Raw genomic sequence first — 23,620 nt, 5'->3', positions numbered from 1 at the left:
CATCCATGTTGTTGCAAATGGCAAGATTTCATTCTTTTCCTTTGCCAAGTAGTACTCCATTCTATCGGCTTTATCTATTCATCAGTTGATGAAAATTTGGGTTCTTTCCATAATTGGGCTATTGTCAATAGTGCTGCTATAAACATTAGGGTACATGTGTCCCTTCAAATCAGCATTTTTGTATCCTTTGGATAAATACCTAGCAGTGCAATTGCTGGGTCATAGGGTAGTTCTATTGTTAATTTTTTGAGGAATCTCCATACTGTTTGCCAGAGTGGCTGCACCAGTTTGCATTCGCACCAGTAGTGCAAAAGGGTTCCCTCTTTTTCCACATCCTTGCCAACATCTGTTGTTCCCTGAGTTGTTAATTTTAGCCACTCTGCCAGATGTGAGGTGGTATCTCATTATGGTTTTTATTTGTACTTCCCTATGATGAGTGATATTGAACATCTTTTCACGTGTGTATATATATATACACACACATATACATATTAACTCATTTAATCCTTGTAGCAATGCTATGACAAACAAGGCACCTAAGGTCACACAACTAGTAAATAGTGGAATAAATACGAACCCTAGCAGTCACGCTTATATGTATGTATGACTACCCACCACCCTATAGTGGATAAAAGGCAAGACTACCAAACTACACAATTCTGGGGTTGCAGCCGGGGGCACCATTCACAATATAGCACATCTAAATGGTATCTCCCAGAGTTGTACAATGAAGTGGTCCTACTCAGGTTCCCTGAACCTGAGTCTGAAACCTGTAGCATAGAGTGGGAAACTACTATAGGTCCCTGAGGAAAAATGGTATGTCCTGGGGCTTATGGGCTCATTAAGAAGTATTACCAGAGGATGGCCTTAAACATACAACTTTACACTGGTTTTCCTGTAAGCACCAGGGGAATGTTTAAAATTGTGTGAGGATGAGAATGGCGTGATTCCTGCCACTACCTCAGTGCAGGCCTCATCATCTCTTATAGAATACAGATGACAGTTTCCTTCCTTGAACCCCTGCCTCCACCCTGCTCCCTTTCTTTCTAACCTGATTTTTACTCCGGCCACCAGAGTGATACCTATAGTACACAAACCTAACCACGTCACTTCTTTGCTTAAGAAACCCTTCCAGATGGTATGTAGCCATCAAAAAGAAAGGACAGCTCTTTAAGTAATCACGTGAAACAATCTACAAGATGATTTTGTAAGTGACATAAGCAAAATACGGAATAATATAAATACTATGCTATTATTTGAACTAAAACAGATCTCTGTATCTCCTTACACATATATATGTGTGTGCATAAAGATGGAATAGCTATGAAAGGACATTCAAGTCTGTCACCAAGGAGGGGACAAGGTGGCTGGGAGACAGATGCCAGAGAAACTTTTCACTGCATACCCTTTAGTACCTTTGAAATTTTATGCCATGTACACATATTACCTAGTCGAAATATAAATGTAAAGAAAAGATATTTTAAATAAAATCAGAAAAAAAGGAAAATGCTTTGACAGAAAAAAATAACCAACTTTCAGTGTTTTCCTAATACCCATGGCTTAAAGTCAAACTCAAGGACTGCTGTAATCTGATTCCAGATTCATCTTTCCTTGCCTCCATTCTCATTCCAACTACTCTGCACCACAAACGATTTCCCTAAAACACCACACTATCTCCTTTTTGGGCCTCGGCATAAGCACTGGCTGAGCTCCTAGCCATCGGCTGCTGCCCCCCACCCCCTGCAACTTGCCCAGAGAATTCCTCAGCCTCCAAGAGGTGACGCAAGCATCAAGGCCTCCAGCAAGACTTCCTTGATTCACAAGTAGCATAGTTACAGCCCTCAGATCCATGCTTTCCCAACCTCTGCTCCCACCTCTAGTCTGTGTGTCTCCCGTAACAGTACAGATGTCTGTATCCAAAACCCATTAAACTGCAACCTCTCAAAGGGCAGAGATAGGAGGACTAGCAGAAGAAGCTGAAAAGAGCCTCCAGGAGTCATAGCATGACATATTGAGTTGATCATGTAGGTGCTGGGGAGCCGTAACAGGGGAGGTGACATGGTCAGACTGGGCCATTAGAAACCATGGGACATATGTCCAAGTGAGAAAAGGTTAGAAGCTTAGACTAGGGTTATAGAAAGGGTAGGGATCAAAAGAAGCTGATAGTTTCTCAAGAGACTTAGGAGAGAGAGGCCATAGGACTTACTGACTGACTGTATGGGACACTAGATGCTAGTTGGAAAGAAGAGTCAAGGATAACCAGGTTTTCAACTTGAACAACTGGGTGGCCAAATGAGGATACTTATTCTCTAGGCTGGAGCCAGGCAGGCAAAGCTCCTTGAGAGAGTATGCCTCTTCCTTGGACCTGCCATTGCCTGGCAAAGGATACACACCACCTGACACCCAGGGAGCCCACAGGAAGTGAATGAATGACCTACATCTCCCCACCATTATAGGCAAACCTTGTGGGAGCCAGGCAGAAGGGACCAACCACTTCCCAGAGCCCTGGGTAGAGGAGAGGGTTGCTATGAATAAAGAGGACGGGTACCTTATACACGGTGGTTTTATTTTCCATGGCATCTGCTATTTTCATCATCGGAGAATGGAGCCACTTGATCTCCATTTCAAGCGGGTCCACATCACCCAACAGTTCATCTGATTCTCCAGTGGCCAAGCCTTTAACACAACCAAAACCACTGTCAGGGCCCTAGCTCCTTCCTGTGGCCAGCCCCCTGATCCCCACTGATCAGGCCTCAGTGGAAAGGATATGTGGACACTGCCCAAGGGAGTTGGAAAGGAAGACTCTTTCATTCCTGCTGGGAGGACCCATGTCAAAGGATTAAAGGCATGTGAGGATTAAATTCACCTGCTGGGAGCTGTTCTTGGAGCCTTACCTTCCTCATCTGGAAAATGAGAATACCACAAGTCTATGACATAAGGCTGCCGTCACAGCAGAGGATGCCTGAAATGCACTGGTCTGAGACACTGCTCAGTAAATGGCAGCCACTGGGTTTCCCTCCCTAGGACCAGGCCTCTCTCCCCCTCACTCTGGCCCCTTGCCTGGAGTTGGTCTCCACTGCAAACCATTAATGTAACCCATTGCCCTGGGTCCACATTATCCCACCTACTTCTAAATTTTGCCCCTATCCCTTTCCTCTAATCCCTACTCACTCTTCAAGATACAACACTAGGACCAACTCTTCTAGGAAACTCTCACCATTAATTTCTCCCTCTCCTCAATTTCTCAGACCTCAATATTTTGCCAAAGCACATTCTCAGTGATGGAGCCCCTTTTGCCCTCACATGCAGCCAGGGTCAAGCATCATCATAAGAACGTGAGCTCTAATTCTCCCCAGCTGCCCACTTGGTAGAAGAGGGAAGTAAAGTTCTGAAAGGGAATGGACATGCCTAAAGCCACATGGAGAATAAACTCTAGAGAAAGCAAGTCTCCTTGCCCTCATCTAAACTCCAAGGACACTAAAAGGCCCAGAGAAGGAAAGCAAGTGGCCCTCAAGAGAAACAGAGAAACCAGAAGGCAGGCCAGCTAGGGCTTTTTCCACTACCCCAGACAGGTCCAGAGAACACTGGGCACCTTTCCTAGGTGAGATAGAGATGGGGGGGAGGAGCCATAAGCCAAGTTTGCAGATAGTAGTATCTGAAAAGAACTTCCTACAGAAATTTCTGAAAGCCACACTTCTGAACCCCAGCAAACAATCATCTTAATAACACCTAATACTCACCAAGCATGTACTATAAGCCAGGCACTGCTCCAAGTGTTTTTACATATTAAGTAAGTCTTCACGAACAACTTATCGGGTGAGTGCCACTGTCCCCATTTTATAGATGATGTCATTGAGACATGGAAAAATTAAGTAACTTATGCAGCATCACACAGCTAGCAAGAAACAAAACTTGGATTTGAATCCAGGCAATCCATTTTTTAACCACTTAGCTACACTGGGCTAGGACTGTCTTAGACCACAGGGCAGAAGAGCTACTTTAAATGCCACCTCTGCCTGCCACTGACCGGGCACCATTCAGCAAGTATCACCTTTCTGTGACTCAGATGTCTCCCTGTCAATGGGGGTAAGAATGAAAATCTAGGAATGGACATGCAATGGCTGAGGCAAAGCCTAGGGCAACAAGAGAGAAGGGGTTTTGCATAGGAGTGTCTTAGTCCATTCCAGGTCCCAAGAGATGGGGAAAGGACCCTCATATTTCCTGAGCACCCCACTGTGTACATAGTACTTTGCTGACTTTTTTCCTATCTACCAAAAGACCACAACCACCCCCATGGTCCAGATTAGAATTCTCCACCTTGTGGGAGAAAACATTAAGCTTAGAGTTGGTTAAACAATTTTCTCAAAGCCAGAGTAGGGCCAGGGCAGGGGCAGGGATCAAACATGGGATTTGTTGTTGGGTCTGTGTGGCTCCCACCCAGGGCAAGACAAAGTGCTGGGCAGGCCATTCCACTTGCCCCCACTTACATTCCATGGTATCTTCATTGGCCTGCTCGGTATCCTCAATGTCAAAGACTTCAGTCATCTCCTTAATGATCTCAGCACTGAGATGAGCAGGCAAAGTGTGGGTGGCAGGTGGGAGTGTATAGAAGCTGATCTTCCCACTGCATTGGGAGGTGGGAGGAAATTGGTGATATCATTAAGAGAACAAATGACCAAAGAGAGGATGAGTTCCCAAGTCAGAAACAATGAAGAACAACAAGAAAACCCACAGTAGCTTCAGAACAACAAGTTGAGTTTCTGGATAACCACTGGCCATAAATTCCTGATCAGAACATGACCTGGTGCCTCAGCCTTCCCCTGCCCTAGGACCCAGGATGTCAGGCTGTCCATCACTAAACACAGATGCACCCCTTTGTGGAGCATGACTCTCAGCAGGTCTCACCCTGACTCCTAGCCCCCTCCTCACCTCACCCAGTCAGCCAAAACAGCTTTGGCTGCCTGTTCCTGACTGTATACGCCTCCCTTCTTCTTCTTCCCCAGGCGGTGAGCCACCGCAGTCAGAAAGTGCTCAGTGGTCTGGAACCCAGAGATGCCATAATAGCTGGAAATCTGGTGAAGAAAGAAGGAAGAGAAACAATGAGGAAAATTGAGGGGCCCTTGGAGTGAGGCAGGGTATGAGCTAGAGCCTTCTGTACCTCCTCCATGTTACAGCGCTGCAGGATGGTCTCTACTGGGGTCACAGGGTCTGCCAACTTCTGTACATGGATGCAGTTGCACAGGATGGTGCCCACCTCTGAGTTTGGTCCTGGGACAATGCCTGGGGCATCCAGCAGCCTGATGAACTTGTCCAGATAGACCTCCTGCATGAACCTAGGACAGAAAAGAGGAGATAAGAGAGAACACAAGACACTGATGAGCAAGGGATGTGTCTGGTATCCTCTAGGCCCCAGGCACACAGCTGGGAGAGGGGTGAGGGGAAGATAGCATACAGATTAAGATGAAGAGATGTGGGGCTGGGGCTCTGCGGCCTACAAACCTGGGACTAATTCTAGTCTAGTCCCTGGCAGTGAGGACTAAGCTGTAGGACCATGGACAAGCTTCTGACTCTCTGAGTCTCTGTTGCTTCATCAAAGAAATAGAGTTGCTTATCTGTAGCCCAATCTTGCATGGCTGCTAAGAGACTTCAAGGAGCTAAGGGGGAAAGCACCCAGCTCAGTACCTGGCCCACACCAAGGGCTGTTAGTGAGACTCCCATGCCCAGAGGAAGAATCAGAGACTGGGCCAAGATAAGGAAAGGGGCAGGGGCTGAAGTCATGGGAGATGGAGGAATGGTAGGGTCAAGGAGCTGTGGAGTCAGGGAGCAGGCAGGTGCTTACTTGGTGACCCCAGGAACAGCTCCCACACTGCATGCACGGCTGCGTTTCAGGCTATTGATCAGGCTGCTCTTCCCAACATTGGGAAGGCCTATAAAGGAACAACAGATGGCTCAGGGCAGGAAAGGCCCTCAGGAACACTTGGGCCAGCCTGTGTCCAGGCAGGAACAATGACCGAGCCATGGGGAAGCCAAAAACAGGGCCTGGCCTCCTACCTTCCTATCCCAGGCCCTGGCCAAGCCCCAACATGGCCTTCCTAACCCTTTCCTCCATTTGTGACCATACTGGGTAAACATGTCACTCTCTAGATGTGACACTCACCTCCCACCTACAACCAGCTTGGGAAAGGTGCTCAATGCAAGGCCTCCATAACATGATCCAACAGAAGGTAGATATCAGGACGTGTCCATGAAACAAAGAACCATCTGTCCTGGTGTAAAATTCACCTGGTGGGGAATGGGAGGGCCCTCTCCAGATGTCAGTCTCTCAGTGCAACTGTCTGCCTGTGGTGCATGTTTTTCTGTTCAAGCATCTGTGAGCACCTTTAGGCCTGTGGATGTCTTTGTGTGCTACTCCCTCACCAGGTCTCTCATTCTCACCATTATCTTTCTCTGTGTGCTAGAATTTATACACAGACCACTCTCTCATGGATGTGCCTATGTGTATATACTCCTCATACGTAGAAGTCTGTACGTCAATGTGTGTGTGTGTGCGCGCGCACTTCACAGGCGTGCGTGCGCGCGCACACACACACACACACATGCATATCTCGGTTGTCCTCATTCTAAATGTTACTATTTACTTTTCCATTTTTACTTTCTCCCACTCAGTCTTTTTCTCTATCATATACGTCTTTCTTTGTGTATCTCTATCTAAACACCTATTTCTCTGCTGATTTGTCTCCTTATCTCTCATTCTAGCCATTGTCCTTTCTGGTTGTCCTCACCCCACCAATTCTGCCTCTTTTTAATTCCCTCTATGCCAACTTCTCCCAGTCTCTTTTGGTGTTCCTTCTCTCCATGGGCTTGTCTCTGTGTATGCCTCTGTATGTGTTTCACTATGTCTTCTTCTGTCTCCCTGTCTACATCCCTAACCCCTCTCTCTATCTTTATTTCTCTATGAATATACATCTATCTCATCATAGACATGTTTGTATATTTGTCTCCTTCTATGACTGGGTATGTGACTGTGTCTGAGGGTTAAGTGTATCTGGGCACGTGTCTCTCTGTGCCTCTATTCGTTTTGCAGGGAGCAAAGTTGGGATGAGTGTGTAGGAAGAACTTGGTTTGCATATATTTTGCCTCTGGGTCTGGATATGTTTGCACAAGTATAGATCTGTACATGTATTTGTGGACCTGCATGTGTTCACAGGTGTGTGTGTGTGTGTGTGTGTGTGTGTGTGTGTGTTCCTCCATGTCTACTTCTTTGTTCCTGGCTCTTTCCATGTGTACCTCCCTCTCAGTCTCTATCCCTGTGTCTGACTTTCTCATTCTTTCTTTGGTATGGAGTTCTGTCTCTCTAGATGCATGGAGTGTCTAGCCCTCTTATATGTCTTTCTGCAGGTCTCTGTGCACATGTCTGTCTCTATGTTGCTTCTGGTATCTTTTTGTTTTCATTATCTCCCTCTCTCTACATGCCTCTGTCATTTAAATCCATCTTTCCTTTCTACTCCCCACCAATCCCACCATTTCCCAGTTCTTTTTCTAGGTCTATTCAGGTCTGTATACCTATACCTTTTTCTCAGTGTCCAACTCTCTCCAATGTCTTTCTCTCTTGGCTTTACTTCCTCTCCCTGATAGTCTATCTCTTTTTCTCTCAATTTCCCTATTCTCTCCCCATCATCCTTCCTTTAGTGCCCTGGGTTCCATACAGGCCCAAGTTTGAGCATCAGCTCTACCTTGCCTCACACAGGGTTGATCCCCACAATTCCCTTTCCCTTATCTGGGCCTCAGTGTTCTTATCTGTAAAAGAGATATGTTCACCCCTCCCTCCCCCAACAGTTCTGGTAGGATGAGATGGCACCAACACCAAGCATAGCCCTGTGTATTTGGTCCATAGCTCTAATACTCAATGCATGGTGGTGATTCTGAGTATGCCTTCCTACATTCACCAATACATATCACAAATCACAGAACCCTTCCTGAACTGCTCCTCTCTTCCCCAGAAGGGTAACGTGAAGCTCCCAGAGTCCTTCACCCAGCAAAACCCCTGCCCAAGGAAGGAGCCTGAGCCCCATGACCTCCCTCTAGGCCTTACCCACAACACCCACACGAATATGGGTGTGCACTTCACCAAGGCGGCAATAATTCCCCAAAACCCTCATGAGGTTTTCAGCTCCAAAGCAGGCTTTGCTTTTCAGCAGTGACTCAGAGGCTTGATCCACTGGCACAGTGCAACGATTCTGGAAAATGAGGGGTTATTACAGAAGAGGCATCAGGTGGGAAATGTGGTCTGAGTCCAGATTTCCAGCTTTCAGTGAAACTTTCAGGGCCACCTCCCTGTGATCACCAAGATCCCCAAGGCTGAAACTGAGGACTTCTCACACAGGTCCTGAATACCTGCCATTTCCCTGCTTGCACAAGGCCTCTTTCTCCACTGTCACTGCATCTTCAGTCTTCTCTGTCCTTCCCTCTCTCTAGACACACAGATCTCTTGCCTCCTTCAGCAGGGGAAAGACGGCATCCTGGCCTCTAGTCAAGCCAGGTTTGAATTCCAGCTCTGCCTCTCACAGGTGTGTGTGCATCAAATCCTGTTCCCCTTCTCTGGGCCTCAGTGCCCTCATCCACAAAACAGGCACACTACCTTCCCTGCCTGTGTTGGTAATATAGTGCCTGGCCCATAGCCTACTTTCCCTTGATCCCTCACATAGGACAAAGCCACTCCAGCCTCCAACTCCTTACTCCTGATGCCCTTCCATCTCTTCCTCTTTCCTTTCCAACACAGAAATGCAAAATAGGAATTAAGCTAAATATCCATCAGTAAGAAATAGGTTAAGGAAATATATCCTTAAAGTGGAATACAAATGAAAGAGAGATGTCAGAAAAGGATGCTCACCACGTTTTTTTTGCCATAAAGAAGGCCAAAAATTATAAATGAGATATCAGGTTTCTCCCAAATGAGTAAAGATTAAAAAAGCTTTAATGATATCAAATGTTGGAAAGGATGTAGGGAAATAAGCCCTCACACATTCATCTACCCCAGTGGTAGGTAGATAAATTGGTATAGCCACTAGAAGAGAGGCAATTTGTCAGTGTCTGGGAAACTGTAAAATACATAAAGTATATGACCTAGCCATTCCACCTCTTAGTACCCAACCTATACAAACACTCACCCACCAGCCAAGATAACATGTGCAAGGGTGTGTGTTAAAGTACTGCTTAGAATGATTAAAAATTAGAAACTAACTTTATTTAGCATAAGAAAAGTACACCTCTACAAAAAATTTGCCACAAAAAAAAGCAAGCCCCAGGATGACACATATGAATGACACTTCCAAACACTTCCTTCTCTATTTCTCTCTATATATACATCTACATACATATAAAACAAAGAAAAACATCTGAAAAAACAGCCACCAAGCTAACAATGGTGGTTACCTCTGGGTATGGATAAAGGAAATTGGAATTAAGGATACTGGTGAAAAGTCACTTAAGCTGTCTATAATTGCTTTTATTTTTTCTACTTTAGGAAATTCTACACCTAGTGCAAAACTGAAAACATGTCCTGCAACACTCAGTTTCTCTCCTCAGAAGCAACCATGTTACTATAATACTTTAACATTTTACAACAAAACTGTGTTTCTGTGTTAATGATATAATTAGAAAGTAGTGTGATTTGTGTTAAACAGAAAAATGGAGACATTTTTTTAAAAGTTAACAAGTAGCTATATTTTCCAAATTTTCTAGGGACAGTATGTATTATCCTTATATATAGGGGAAAAAAGACTTTCCAAAAATCTAAAATATAGAAAGGAGTAAAGTGAAACAAATATTAAAAAGTCATCTAGTAAAGCAAAAAGCTCAAAGTTGAGGCCCAGTTCAATTACCAAAGGGCTGGAGGCCATAGTCCAAGTTATGACCCTCCAACCCTGGCCCTAGGCTACCCTGAAAGAGGCTAAATGCCCCTAGCTCCAGCTTACCAGGTTTTTGACCTGATGCTGTGTGCTGGCCTTGAAAGCCACCGTTGGCAGCTCATTCCGAAGGTAATCAAGCCACTTCTCCACAACCTCTTTGGGGACCAAGTCTGGGGAAAATAGAAAAACATAAGACTTAGTAAGGAGAACATCACTTTGATGGCTCACTCCAAATATACATCCACCCACACCAAGGCTAGGCCCACCTCCTGCCAACAGATGTCTCTCCCTCACCCTACCAGTACCTGTCCAGTTCCCAGGTTATAATTAGAAAGGACAATTTACTCTAGGGGACCAGTTGGCCCTCCCTGAGGGGACCTCTGTCCCTTAGGGAATTAACTGTTTGGTCCCAGATGCCTTCCTTCCAAGCAAGGCTTCCTGAAGATTTGTTTCCCATCCTCTCTGTGGATCATTCTAGGTTGGGCCAAATGTCAAGAATAACTCTGAAGAGAAGATGGCTACCATTTGTGGAGTACTAACCATGCATATACCAAGCATTTTATCATGAATTCTCACAGCCCACTATACAGCTAGAGAAATGGAACCTCTGAGGTGACATGACTTGTCCAAGATCCTAGTGAAAATGACAGTACAACTGAGATAAGACTCAGATCTCAGTGACTCAAGCCCATGTGATCTTGTGCCCTAGTCTTTGGGTTCCAGCTTAGGGTAGACAGGAACTCTCCCAACTTCTGTTATACGGTGTGTGTGTGTGTGCGTGTGTGTGTGTGTATCTTTCAACAATTAACTTTACCTCTCAGATTCCCGGCTTTAAAAACTGGATAAGAATTCCTACTTTGCAAAACTGTTATAACTACCCTTGAGTTGCTGAGTCTCAGGGTCTGGTTGGAGCTAGTCTTTCAAGGTTTGGTCCCTGCCCTGCCTTATCCAATTCTGCCCAACACCTACCAATCTTGTTCAAGACCAGGACCAGCTTCTTGTTGCCTTCTGCCTGCAGGACAGCCTCCTCCATTTGGAAACAGCGACAGCCCAATGGGTCTCTGGCATCCAGGACTTCCAGAATCACATCAGAGTATTCCACCACCTTCAGAGCAGAGGACAGAGGATGAAGGCAAGGAAAGCACTGGGTATCAATCACAAAGGCCCAGGAAAGAAAAGGTCTCCGTCTCAGTCAGGAAAAACAGAAATGGAGAAGAGATGGGACAGGATTGGTGCCCTCCCTAAAGAGCCTTAAGAAACGGGTCCCAATACCTTACGGAACTCCTTGTAATAAGCCTTCCTTGTAGCCTCATCATCCAATTGAGGAAACATATTTAATTCCTGCAAAACTTCCTCCTAAAGGGAAAAAAACAGAGAGAGAATGGTCCAGGGAAGAAAGAGGGAGTGAAAGTCAGGTCTTTGGAAACCATGACAGGCTGAGGGAGCCATGGGAATCCCAGCCCACCAAAGAGTAACTCTGACCAGCCAATAAAGCTGGGAACTGGAAGAATGGATAGAGCCACATGGTGCATGTATGTGCCTGTGTGTAAGTACGTGCTCAAGTACTAGCTAGAGACCTGAGTATGCATATGTGTATGTAAGGAAAGAATGTGAGAGGGAGGTATAAGTGAGAAAAACAACCTGTGGGGGGAACATGGGATGGAAGAGGCAAAATATGCACTTTATGTTAGAAAAGGAACTTTGAATTGGAAAGTGCATATTCTGTGAGATGAGAATATGTGCCAGAAGGGCAGCAAGAAGTCCAAGAAGGAAGATGGCACCCCCCTCACACGCACTTTTCTGTTAACACTTCCCTCACACTTATACCTTCTCTCCCCCACTGTCCCCTGGTCTTAGGTCTCCCTTCTCCTACTCCCAACCCCATCTTTGGGTTCCAGCTTAGGGGTTTTCCAGTCATAGATAAGGCTCGAAATGGCCATCTGCCTCCCTCTCATCCCTCCCTTCTTCCCTTTCCACAGTTTCCCATCTTCACTGCACTAATTCCCTACTTCCCCTCCAACAATCTCACATCCTCCTTCTTTCCCTTTCAAGATGCTTCTGAGCAAACCCAAACCAGTCTGACCCAGAAGCAAAGGCTGCTCTCTTACCTTGTGCTCAAACTCCTCCTGGCGTTGCAGGGCATCCTGACAATAGCTCTCGATGGTCCTACGTCTGTGTCTCTCTTGCTCCCGTGCAGCCTGTTGCTTCTCCCTCATCTCCTCAACCTAAGAAGTGAACACACACCAGGACTACAGCTGACTAGATCTGTAGCCTAAGGGAGGGATAGGAGACCTTGAATAACAGGGAGCAGGTGACAGAGGGAAAAAACAGTGTTGATATGGCAGAGGTAGGAGGAACAGGGATACAGGGAGAAAACAGCAGGGGATAAGGGGCTTGAGAGAAAGGAAACAAGAGATGAAGGAAGGGAAAGTGTGGCAGAGAACAAAAGAAAGAGGGCATGTGAAGCTGAGAATGTGTTCTGGGAAAAGGGAACCAATTAAGACCAGAGGGAGAAAAGAGGACAAGCTCCTGGGATGCTCCATCATTTAAAGAGCAAGAAAATGAAGCAGCAGCCAAGGAGACTGGAAGAGAGGAAGGAAGACATCTAGGAGAGTGAAATGACAAGAAAGTCAAAGGGAGGGTGTTTCAAAGAAAGCATGGTCTCAAATCCTGAGAATTCAGGTGAGATGACAGAAGGAAACTATCCATGAGTGTGACTATCCATGAGTGTGATGTCAGAGAATGAGCAGACAGTGAGGCTGACAGGATTCAGTGGAGCAGCAGGGCAGCAATGGACTGGGAGGTGAGCAAATGGAGACACTTAAATCAAGTATCAAAGTGAATACCTTCTCTTCTTTATTCTGAAAACAGCCTCAACAACCCTAACAACTCTGGTCTTTGCCCTTCCCTTCACCACTTCTGTGGACCTGGCAGTCAGGACAAGCCCTCTCTCTCCCCCAAGGTCAAGGGCTTACCCTCTTCTTCTTTAATTCAGCCTCCCGACTGGCATGATCATTGGAGTGAACAAACTGGGGAGCAGAGGCTACTTTGGAAGCTGCTTTCTTTCCATTCTGCTTTGTAGGCTGGTCACCGCACAAGAGGAAACAATCAAACAGAGCTAATGAATCCATGGAAATCACCCATCCTGGAGGGTTGCTCAAAAGTAAGCAAAAAGAAAGGCTCCTTTCCCACAGGTCTGCCCATCTGGCTCGAGAGAGACCCTCCCTCTCCTAGACAGGGGTTGACTGAGGAACCCCAGGAAAGGTGGAGACAAATGGAAAAGTTTCCCAATTAAAGGCCAAGAGAAATGCTAAGTAGCTCTCAAAGTGTGGTTCTTGGACCACAGCAGTGACATAACCTGGGAATTTGTTATAAATGTAAATTATGGAAGGCCATGACAGACCTACTGAATCAGAAACTCAAGGCTGGAGGCTACCAATCTGTGTTTTAACCAGCCCTCCGGTTAATTACCCAAAACTAAAAAAGTGTGAGAACTTTAACACACTAAAATTTAAGAACACTGCTCTGGACCATCTTACTTGTCTACACCTTTCCTAGCAGGACCAGGATCTGGAGCCAAAGATTATATTTTGGCCTCCCTCCTCAACAAGAGCAATTGGGACTTGGGAACCAGACATACTCAAGTTCTAGCTGTGCTACCTTGAACCTAGGAACTTTTTCACTAAGGCTGTTTCCTCATCTTAAAAATGGGACAATCGCAATCCCTACAACAGGGTAACTCAAGCACAAAGCAGTACATGGCTTGTGGTGGAAACTTAATAAACTCTGACTCTGTACTGCAGCCAACCAGAGAGGGGGGAAAAGCCAGATCCTCTAATTCCAATGTGGTGCTCTATCTGGAATGATCCAACATCTACTGGCATTTGTAGGCCTCTTCCAGGGCAGGCAGTCCTGAACTACCCACAACAATGGGTATAGCTTACCTGAGGGTGGAGCCAACTTACCTTCTTGCAGCCTTTGGAACCTTTACCTGGTTTTTTATTTTCTACAAAAGAAAAAAAAAAGCCATTATCCACCTACCCAACATCTGTTTATACCTTAATCAAAGTCAAGTCACACTGGGAACCTAAGGAGGATTCAGATACCATGTCTGTCCAGGCTAAGAACAAGAAAGACATGAAGATGGCAGCAACGGGGTCAGAGGAAGTAATGGATAAAATATTTGAGGCATTATTTTAATGCAAACTGAAATAATGCTTATGGGAATTCTGTGAAAAGTGACCTGAGTGCATGCTTGTGACTCCTCTCTCTCCCCTAAGTTTTGGCTGGGGCAACTCACCAATTGCCACACCAAGCTGAAGTTGGGCGCTGACAGCATGGGAAGGTAATCTGAGGAGTCCCAGGTGGCTAAGCCAAGGCAGATACCCTCAGCACACAGGGAGAGAACGGCTCCTTCCTGCTGATCCTGCTCTGGCCATCACCTCCAAAAGGACTTGCCCTATTTAGCCAAACTGAGGCCTCCATTGGATATAAGGAAGCGAGAGCTCACCTTCTTCAATCACATCTAAACAAAGCCCAAAAACTTAAGAGGCCTCACCCTCTTCATGAGAAGTCCCATCTGTCATCCTCATCACAGCTGGCCTCTTGAGAAACAATGGCTTCCTAATTCTTACCACCTGCAAGGGAGCTAAAGGAATTCCTAAAGGGGGAAGTTCTGGAAGGTCAGGATATATACAAACAAATATAGGGGCAGCTTGGGATTACCAGAGAGGGGCTCCCCAACCACATAAGGTGGTTCACACCAAAGCAAAGTTAACAAAGGAAACAGAGAATTTAAAAACTATTGTAAATTCTTAAGGAGATTCAAGAAGATACTTCAAAAGAACTGTAAGAAAAAAAATTCCCAAAATTTGATATTAAATAAAAATTCAATAGATGTAGTGAAAAACAGCACAGACATCATTAACAACCAAACTAACAAGCTGGAAGATCAAGGGAAGAGCCTGCTTAAAACAAAACTCTAAAGAAATGGAAATTATGGGTAAAAATATAAAATGGAGAATAGACTCAGGAGAGCTAATATCTAAAAAACAGGAGTTTCAGAATGAGAAAAAGGTATAAATGAGAGGCATTTGTTTTTTTTAAATGATAGATGAAAGTTCCTTAAATTGAAAATAGGCTTGAGGTTTCAGATTAGAAAGACTCATGGAGCACCAAGATTAACAAAAAAAGACACATCATAGGCATACTCTGATGAAATTTCTCAACTCCAAGGATAAAGAGAAAATCTTATAAACTTCGAAACAGGAGTTTCCAAAGAAGTGAAGAGAAGCAGACAGCCTTCTCAAATCTACAACTCTGAACATTTAAGACAGAAAAACAATTACAAAGTTCTGAAACAAGACACAAGCTGAATTCCTATACCTAACCTTCTTTTACATGAAGGTGAAAGACATTTTCAGATGTGCAAAGATTATTAGCACCTGAATTCGTGTAAAACTATAGCTGACCCTTGAACAACACAAGTTTGAACTCCATGGATCCACTTATACAGATTTTTTATATAAATACAGTGCAGTACTGTAAATGTGTTTTCTCTTCCTTATAATTTTCTTAACATTTTCTTTCCTCTAGCTTCCTTTACTGGAAGAATACAGTATATAACACATTCAACAAAATACATGTTAATCAACTGTTATGTTACTGGTAAGGCTTCTGGTCAACAGTAGGCTATTAGTAGTGAAGTTTTGGGGGAATCAAAAGTTATGTGTGGATTTTTGACTGCATAGAGGCTTGAGGCCACTAACCCCCAAGTTGTTCAAGGGTAAACTATACTTGAGGAAGTAAACCAGTAAAAATAAAAATTAACTCAGATAAAGATCTCAAGCTAAAGGAAACAAATAATAGTAGGCAGAAAATCTATTAAAGCTTTAAGTTGAAAAAATAACAGAAAAACCATTAAATCTTTTAAAACGCTACTAATGTAGCTAAGAACTGTAACACATATTTAGAAAAGATTTTTAAAGTCCAGGAAGCATATCATAAGGAAATAGCTCAGTATCAAAGTATCAAATCACTTCAACAAAATCCTGGAATCAAGCAATAGGGGTTGGAAAAGCAAAATCATGCAAGCATGCTTAATGTCTTAGTTTGGAAGGGCAGGATAAAAATAGTTATTTAATTTTGGTAAAGTGACAGAGATATTCAAGTTTAATTATGTTTGATATAAACATGAATGCAATTACTACCATAACCTTAATTACTGGTGGAGAATTTTTTTGAGCTTGAAAAGTAAATAAATAAGGGACTAAGAGGAAACAAACAAAAAATATAAAATAATATGGCAGAAATTAGACCAAACATATTAGTTACCATGATGAATGTTAATGGATCAAATTTCTCTGTAATAATAACAACAACAACAACAACAACAACAGACCTCAAGTCTCCTTTTCTTTCAAAGTACTCATGTTGCAATGAAAAGAATGTGAGGTTGGGAATGAACCAGGACTGGCCATTTTACTCAACAATTTCCATCTGCCTAACTTCCCTAGAAACTGGGGCCCTGTGCTGGATACAGGCACACGATAAAAGAAAATATATCACTTAGTGAAGGGGAAAACATCTGCTTCAGAAGGGAGAAGGAAGGCAGGAAGAGAGAATGCAAAGTGAAGAAGAGAGGAAGGACACAGTCATCACTCACAGCACCGCAGCACTCAAGGAGCCATGGTTAACCTGTCTTGTAACAGCTTCAGAGAGAAAACAACTATCACTTTGTAGACAGCCAGAACCAGACCTAGGTTTCCATTCTGGCTCAACAGCTACCTAGCTACATGACGCTGAAGAATTTTCTTAAGTCTCTGTAAGCCTCAACTTTTCCACCCATCACTACTTAAAGGCAGATCTCTCACCCTAATTCTTCCATCTCTCCTTGGAAACAATTCCCCAACCTTCTGCCTTAATGGAGACTCAGCTCTCCTGCTTCACCTTCCTACCTCTGGAAAGGTGGCTGTTGTTTCCTCAGGTACACGAATACTTTGTGGGCCAACAGGTGGAGGAGGTGTCCTCTGGACTCACCATTGCCAAACTAAAACTACTTCTCCTTCTTGTTAAAACAAAGAAATGAAAAAAAAGAGGGGGAAAACCCTGCTCTTTTTGAGACTGCTACTATCCCTGTCACCTATGAGTCACTTTTCCTCATTTATTGACACACCTGGTGCATAGCTTTACTTTCAATCTGACTCCTGCCATCATCAACCTGGGTAACTTTGGTGACCCCAGGGCCCCTGCCAATATGGGTTTCACACTTCCTCAACATCCCCACTCCATGAAGTCACCTGCCTACCCACTGCAGTGGTGATGCCTATGATCATCATCTGTAACTGACTGGACTTCACAAAGCAGTCTCAAACATCCGTCTCAGTCATCTTCAAGCTCATTTGTTCACCCCCTAGAGTCTTCCAAAGTGAAGTCTCCACTCTGTTCCTTATTCATCAGCCATACCCCTACCCTCCCTGTGCAGCACACATTCGTCATTACAATGGATTACATACCTGTGCCACCAGCCACAGGCAGCTATAAATCTTTTAATGTTTATTTATTTTTGAGAGAGACAGAGACATAATGCGAGTGGGTTAGGGGCAGAGAGAGAGGGAGACACAGAATCCGAAGCAGGCTCCAGGCTCTGAGCTGTCAGCAAAGAGCCCAACGAGGGGCTCAAACTCACAAGCTGTGAGATCATGACCTTAGCCAAAGTCAGACACTCAACTGATTGAGCCACCCAGGTGCCCTGGCAGCTATAAATCTTTTAAATGAAAAATACATCCTCCTTTTTAATAACCATTCAAAAATGTACAATTAAAATTGTATTTGACCACTCCTTGTAGGGCTCCTCAATAACCTCCCCAGATTTAATCATTATCATTACCATTTGGGTCCAAGGTATGACTGAGAGCGAGGGTGGCTGCACCATGAGGCACCTCCCTTATCTTCCATTGCAGTCATTCCAGTTAGTATGATCATTACTTTAGCTGCAATTTACCAAAGTCTGTGTTTTGTGAATACATGTAAAGGTTTTGTTTAATATTCACCATTTTTCCCACTCAGGTAGAACAATATGATTGTTCTGTAACAGGTAATAAGTCATATGGTTCCAAACTAAAAAGGTGTATTTTGAAAGGCCTTCCACACTTGTCCCTAACCACTGCACTCTCCTCACTGCAACAAGAAACCACTTTATCAGTGCAAATGCAAATACATATAATCTTATTTCCCCCCATTTGCTCCCACTGACAATAACATAGTATGTCCTCCTGTTGACAACTTGCTTTTTTCATTTAACAAATAAATATTGGAGATCTTTTCATCTAATATTTTTTCCATACAATATTCTCTATATATAATCTTTCCATATAATACTTCATTTATTTTTTATTATAATACTTAATTTCTTTTAAACTGCTAGGGTTCTTTTGTATGCATACACTCCACTTCATTTAACCAGCTAATTATTGTCTTTTCCATCAGTATCAATAATTTTATTATCATCTGGTATTTGATATTCTTAAAAGTATAATTAATTTTGTTCATTTTTCTTGTGTTGAAAAAAATGATTATTTACTTTTGGTATTCACATAACCACAGTCTGGTTCTTGTTGAAATTTTTGTGTGATATATAAAGTAAATGTACTGAATTTTTTTTTCACCAAGCCCACATAGGCAGGGCCACCATTCACACAGAATATGGGGTCACTGGGTTGCATAATTCTTGTCCAGTCTATAATGTCATTTTCTATGTGGACTACAGCAAGATAAAGGCAGGAAGCACAGAACCAAACCTGTCTTAATGCTCTTGCCTTCCCTCTTATAAGGGAGAGTCCATGCATCACATTTGTCTTCTCTCTCTAGGCTATAAAAGAATAGTGGTAGGAGGAAGAACTGAGTTAGCACACTGAGACATTCTAGTGCCTGGCACACAGTAAGTACCAAACAGCTATGCCTGGTCATGCTGGGTCCTTGGGACACAAAGATAAACGAAATGCGGGTGAGAAGTTAACAGCACAGTGTAGGAGACAGACTCGATCACACAGTGTCAATAGTTCCAGTTCCTGTGGGTGCAGATGGTAGAAACCAAGGGAGGAGCTTAATGGGAGAGATTCCTAGAGGAAGTGATGTGTAAGTTGAAATCTGAAAAACAAGCAAGGGTTATCCAGTTGAAGAATGAGGAAAAAGGGAGGAAAAGAGTCTCAAAGGCAGAAAGAACAACAATTTGTCTCCACTGTCTGGTATATACTACTATTCACCTCAGATCAAGTCACTTAACCTTGTTGAGCCTGTTTCCTCAACTGTAAAATGGGAATGGGGGATAAGGGGAACACTACCTCCAAGAAGTTGGTAAGACAACAATGATACCATACATAAAAGACAAGACTAAACAATTTGGTATATTTGACACATAATGTTAACACTAGTTTCAGGTGTACAACATAGTGATTCCACAAAACAAGTCTATGTCTATGCATTATGCTATGCTCAACACAAGCATAGCCACCATCTGTCACCATAACAATGGTACTACAGTACCACTGACTATATTCCCTATACTGTACCTTTTAATTCCATGACTTATTTATTCCATAACTGAAAGCCTGTATCTCTCACTCCCCTCACCCATTTTGCTCATCCCCTCATGCCATACTGAGCATTTTTTAAAAACAGAACTACCCTATGATCCAATAATCACATTTCAGAGTATTTACCCAAAAAATACAAAAACACTAATTCGAAAGGATACTTGCACCCCAATGTTTATAGCAGCATTATCTATAATACACTAGCCAAATTGTGGAAACAGCCCAAGTGTCCATCAACTGATGAATGGGTAAAGATGTAATGTATATATACAATGGAATATTACTCAGCCATAAAAAAGAATGGAATCTTGCCATTTGTAAAAACATGGATGGAACTAGAGTATAATGCTAAGCAAAATAAGTCAGAGAAAGACAAATACCATATGATTTCACTCCTATGTAGAATTTCAGAAACAAAACAAATAAGCAAAGTTAAAAAAAAACAGAGACAAACCAAGAAATAGACTCTTGGGGCATCTGGGTGGCTCAGTTGGTTGAATGTCTGACATCAGCTCAGGTCATGATCTCACAGTTCATGAGTTTGAGCCCTGCATTGGGCTCTGCACTGACAACACAGAGCCTGCTTCAGATCCTCCGTCTCCCTCTCTCTGCCCCTCCCCTCTGTCTCCCTCTCTCTCTCTGCCCCTCCCCTGCTCTTTCTCTCTCTCAAAAATAAACACTAAAAAAAAAAAAAGAAACAGACTCCTAACTAAGAGAATAAACTGATAAATAAGAGAATAAATAAGAGAATAAACCAAAGGGGAGGTGGGTTGGGGGCATGGGTGAAATAGGTGATGGGGATTAAGGAGTGTACTTGTCCTGGTAAGCACTGGGTGATGTATGGAATTGTTAAATCACTATATTGTACACCTGAAACTAATATAACCCTCTATGTTAACTCTACTGGAATTAAAATTTTTAAAAGATAATAATTTTTTAAGTTGCCATGAAATACTACAAATATTCATTAAAGCTTAGCATTGAGAGGGGGTAGTAAAAGAAACTCACTGTGTCTATGTTTCATCATGATGACTGACTTGAAAACAGGTAGGTTCAAATCTGCAGGCTTTCGTCCTGTCAGAATGGAAGAAGAAGCAATGTGAAGACAGAGAGGGGAAGCACAATGCCACAAGCTCCCTTCTGAGCCCCCTGTAGGCAAAATGAAATGTTAAAGAACATGATAACAAAGTCCTAACAACTAGAGGAACCAGAAGGGGCTATAATGGAGTTGGGGCCTGGTATAGCTGAATCTACACAGGGAAGGCAGCATCATACTACCCAAAAGGAGGCTATACCTAAACGCCTCTTCCTGGGTGGAGTCACTGCCTTGATGTATCAGATGGGGTCCTTGGCCCTCAATCCTCCATCCTGTAATATTATATACCCTAGTACTAAACTTCTCTATGCTGAGGGGAGAGGGTATACAAGGATGACCTGTTTCTACATATGATATTAATAGTATCTCTTTTCCCAAGTAGAGGGTTCTATGTCTGATCTACCCTGGAAGTGGGGGAAAGACAGATACCAGAAGTCTACCCTAGGGGAAAGGGACCTCAGAACAATACTTTTAATCTGTGTTTATGTTATACTGAGGCCAAGAGGTCAGTGAAAAATCTTGGGGGCAGGGAATCTATACCTGCATGCTTGGGTTGGGATCAGTACCTTAGTGAATGGGGGTGAGGAGATGCCTTCTGTTGGTTCTACTATGGGGTGCAGAGCAACTGGGAAAACCAGCACAGTGGTTGTGTGCATCTCTGGTGCATGGAAGAGAAGTGAAGGTCTGTATATTTGTAAGTGGTCAGGGAGGAGTCCTGGGTCTCTTTGCCCTGCGGAGGGCTGGGGTGAGGGGGAAATGATGTGCCTGTTTCCACTACAAGGTGACTAGTTGCCACACTAATGAAGGGGGGGAATCATGCAGCTTTGCATGAATGAGGTCTGCACTTTGCCTGTAGTGGGCTATTCCGGACCCTTCCATGGGAGGTAGGATGGGGGACGATGTGTTTATCTTTTAAATGGGTTGAAGTCAGCATTGTGCTAACACTGAAGGGAATAGGACCTCTAGTTCTCCATACAGGAGTGGCGGGTAGGGACACAGCTATAAGTTCAGTGGATCAGCCCTTACACTTTGGGCAGGCAGGGGTGTCTGTGTTTTTATCCTGGATGGAGAAAGAGATCTGAGCTCCTCCACCTTGGGTAAGGGGGGAGCCCATCTGGATCAAAGGTAGGATGATAGGTGATGTCATTGCCTCTCAACACTGCGGGGAGGGGGAGCTCCACCTCTCTGCTCCCTTGGGGGTCTCTCCTTGCTACATTTGGTGATTCTAAATCCTTGAGGGAAGAGTAGGAGAGGGATGATCTCTCAAATCTGAGCCCCTCTACCAGGGGACGGGGGAAGGCGGGCACCAGGGGCAGATCTGACAGCATTCCTGGGTTATGGTCTGTTTCTCTTTGCGGCGGGGCATTTGGGGAGCTGGGCCATTACAAATTCGGTAAACCAGTGCCTCCTTATGGGGTGGGGGGAGGAGTCAAGTCTTATTTTCCACAATGGGGTCTCACTCTAGCCAAGGTGAGGAAGATCTGCGTGTTCTCTAAGGGCTGAGAGGTATGCCCCAAACCACTGAGGAGGGGTGATCTAACATCTCTGCAGTAGCGGGGGCGGTGCTTCTGCAACTGGTTACAAGGGGGCTAGGCATGGAAGTCCCCTAGCTCTTCTACCTCAGTATATTAAAAGTTTCTGAGCTCCCCTGTACTGGTGGTCCAGCCAGGGTAGGCGGGAGTGGACGTGTGCAGAGGGAGTAATACACCAAAGCCTCTGTCCAAAGGGAACTGTTGCATCAAGGCGGATCTGTGCGCCTTAGCGCCGGTAAAGGCCTGAGTCGCTCAGCTTTTGGGGGAGGGAGGTATGTCTCTATAACCGTGGGATCGATGTCTCCACACGGAGACGCCTGTCTACCCTGAAGGGGTGCAGAATGGAGCCTCGCTATCCTGAAGAGAGGAGGACACTCGATGCTTCTCCACACAAGTGAGGTCTGTGACTTTCTACACAGTATGTCCAGGGCTCTACATCTGCCTAGATGGGGTGAGGCCGTGCCCCTCTACCCAGCAAGAGTGCATTTGGGCACATGCCCATGTGCGGAGCGATCCCTGTACCTCACCTGGGCCCTTCTACCCTGGATGAGAGCTGGTTCTCTACCTCTCTATTTCAGAGTGGAGGACGCCTCTAGTTTCCACCTCAAATACACGAGCCTTAACGCGCGGCTGGCTGGGAGAGTGCTCACAACGAGAAAAGAGGAGAGTCGTCTCTTACCTCCACTTCCGGCGGGGATCAAAGAGGAGAGAATGGCACTACGATGCGGTTGGTTGGCAGGCTGAGCTAACGCGGATAGGCTCCGACTTCCGGATCCCAGCCTTACGGCGCCGGTCCGCCCGCCTTGCTTCGGATTGACGGCTCGCGCCCGCCCATCCCTACTCCGCAGGCGCGCTGGTCCCGCCTCCCAGTTTCCCTGTGCGGTGAGAAAAAAAGCCGAGAAGGGGTAGGCGGGGTCCGAGTGGCCGGGTCGAATAGTGTGGCCATATAACTTACTTGTAAGCCAAGAGCTTGTCCGGTGACCTCTGCCTGGGTCCAAATATGCGTGTTCCCGAATTTTAGTAACCAAGCAATCACCATGACCGCATCATACAAGGGTGGGGGTCAGTCCCTTTGTCTACAAAGGAAGATGGCGACGGGCTGGGTGTGAGAAAATGGCCGCCTAGGTCACATGTTTTGCCGAGTGCTCCCCACCTAAAAGTGACTTGGTTAGCCGTTCCCAACTTCTTCCTGGCTTGTAGGGCCCCAGACAAACCCTGAGGCAGCCGCTCCCAGCGCTTTCTGCCGAAGGCCAAATGCATTGTCAGGCCCAGGAGCTGGACAACTGGAAGCCTCTCCCACCCGTTTGCCCTCTTCTCCTCCTCCTCTCTCCTTATCTTTGGCCCCAGAGCGGCAAATGAAGAAGGGAATGAATGTATATCTCTGAAGTGGGTACAAATAAGGATTTCTTTAGAAACTATCTTGAGAAGCTCCTGACCTGGCTGGAGAATGAGGTGTCCCCTTAAAAATAGTAAATATTAGTCTGACAATGA

The 23,620-nt window shown here is 44.7% G+C and overlaps 1 protein-coding gene and 1 long non-coding RNA gene across 7 annotated transcripts in view; one reads left to right on the top strand and one right to left on the bottom strand.

Moving 5' to 3' along the window:
- Positions 1-22,960, bottom strand: part of GNL3L (G protein nucleolar 3 like) — a 27,801-nt gene extending 4,841 nt beyond the window's left edge. Inside the window, exons 1-14 of one of the 6 annotated variants that reach the window (XM_058712308.1) lie at positions 22,809-22,960; positions 20,510-20,575; positions 13,874-13,914; positions 12,884-12,991; positions 12,017-12,133; positions 11,181-11,264; positions 10,878-11,013; positions 9,975-10,078; positions 8,093-8,237; positions 5,840-5,927; positions 5,159-5,333; positions 4,930-5,072; positions 4,488-4,624; positions 2,549-2,676 (exon numbers count right to left, since the gene is read on the bottom strand). In XM_058712308.1, coding sequence (XP_058568291.1) covers positions 2,549-2,676; positions 4,488-4,624; positions 4,930-5,072; positions 5,159-5,333; positions 5,840-5,927; positions 8,093-8,237; positions 9,975-10,078; positions 10,878-11,013; positions 11,181-11,264; positions 12,017-12,133; positions 12,884-12,991; positions 13,874-13,914; positions 20,510-20,528 — 1,425 coding nt within the window. In that variant the 5' untranslated portion in view covers positions 20,529-20,575; positions 22,809-22,960. Of the gene's footprint in view, positions 1-2,548; positions 2,677-4,487; positions 4,625-4,929; positions 5,073-5,158; positions 5,334-5,839; positions 5,928-8,092; positions 8,238-9,974; positions 10,079-10,877; positions 11,014-11,180; positions 11,265-12,016; positions 12,134-12,883; positions 12,992-13,873; positions 13,915-20,509; positions 20,651-22,808 lie in introns of all 6 variants that reach the window. The other 5 variants (XM_058712312.1, XM_058712306.1, XM_058712310.1 and 2 more) reach the window with 5 other exon arrangements.
- LOC131501870 (uncharacterized) lies at positions 22,196-23,620 on the top strand. The gene is made up of 2 exons (XR_009256914.1): positions 22,196-22,528; positions 22,708-23,620. It is a non-coding gene; the product is annotated as an uncharacterized LOC131501870 (long non-coding RNA).

The sequence above is a fragment of the Neofelis nebulosa genome, chromosome X (genome assembly GCF_028018385.1).
Source record: "Neofelis nebulosa isolate mNeoNeb1 chromosome X, mNeoNeb1.pri, whole genome shotgun sequence".
Classification (NCBI taxonomy): domain Eukaryota; kingdom Metazoa; phylum Chordata; class Mammalia; order Carnivora; family Felidae; genus Neofelis; species Neofelis nebulosa.
Note: the sequence above shows the minus strand (reverse complement) of the source record. Positions and strands in the feature narration are given on the sequence as shown.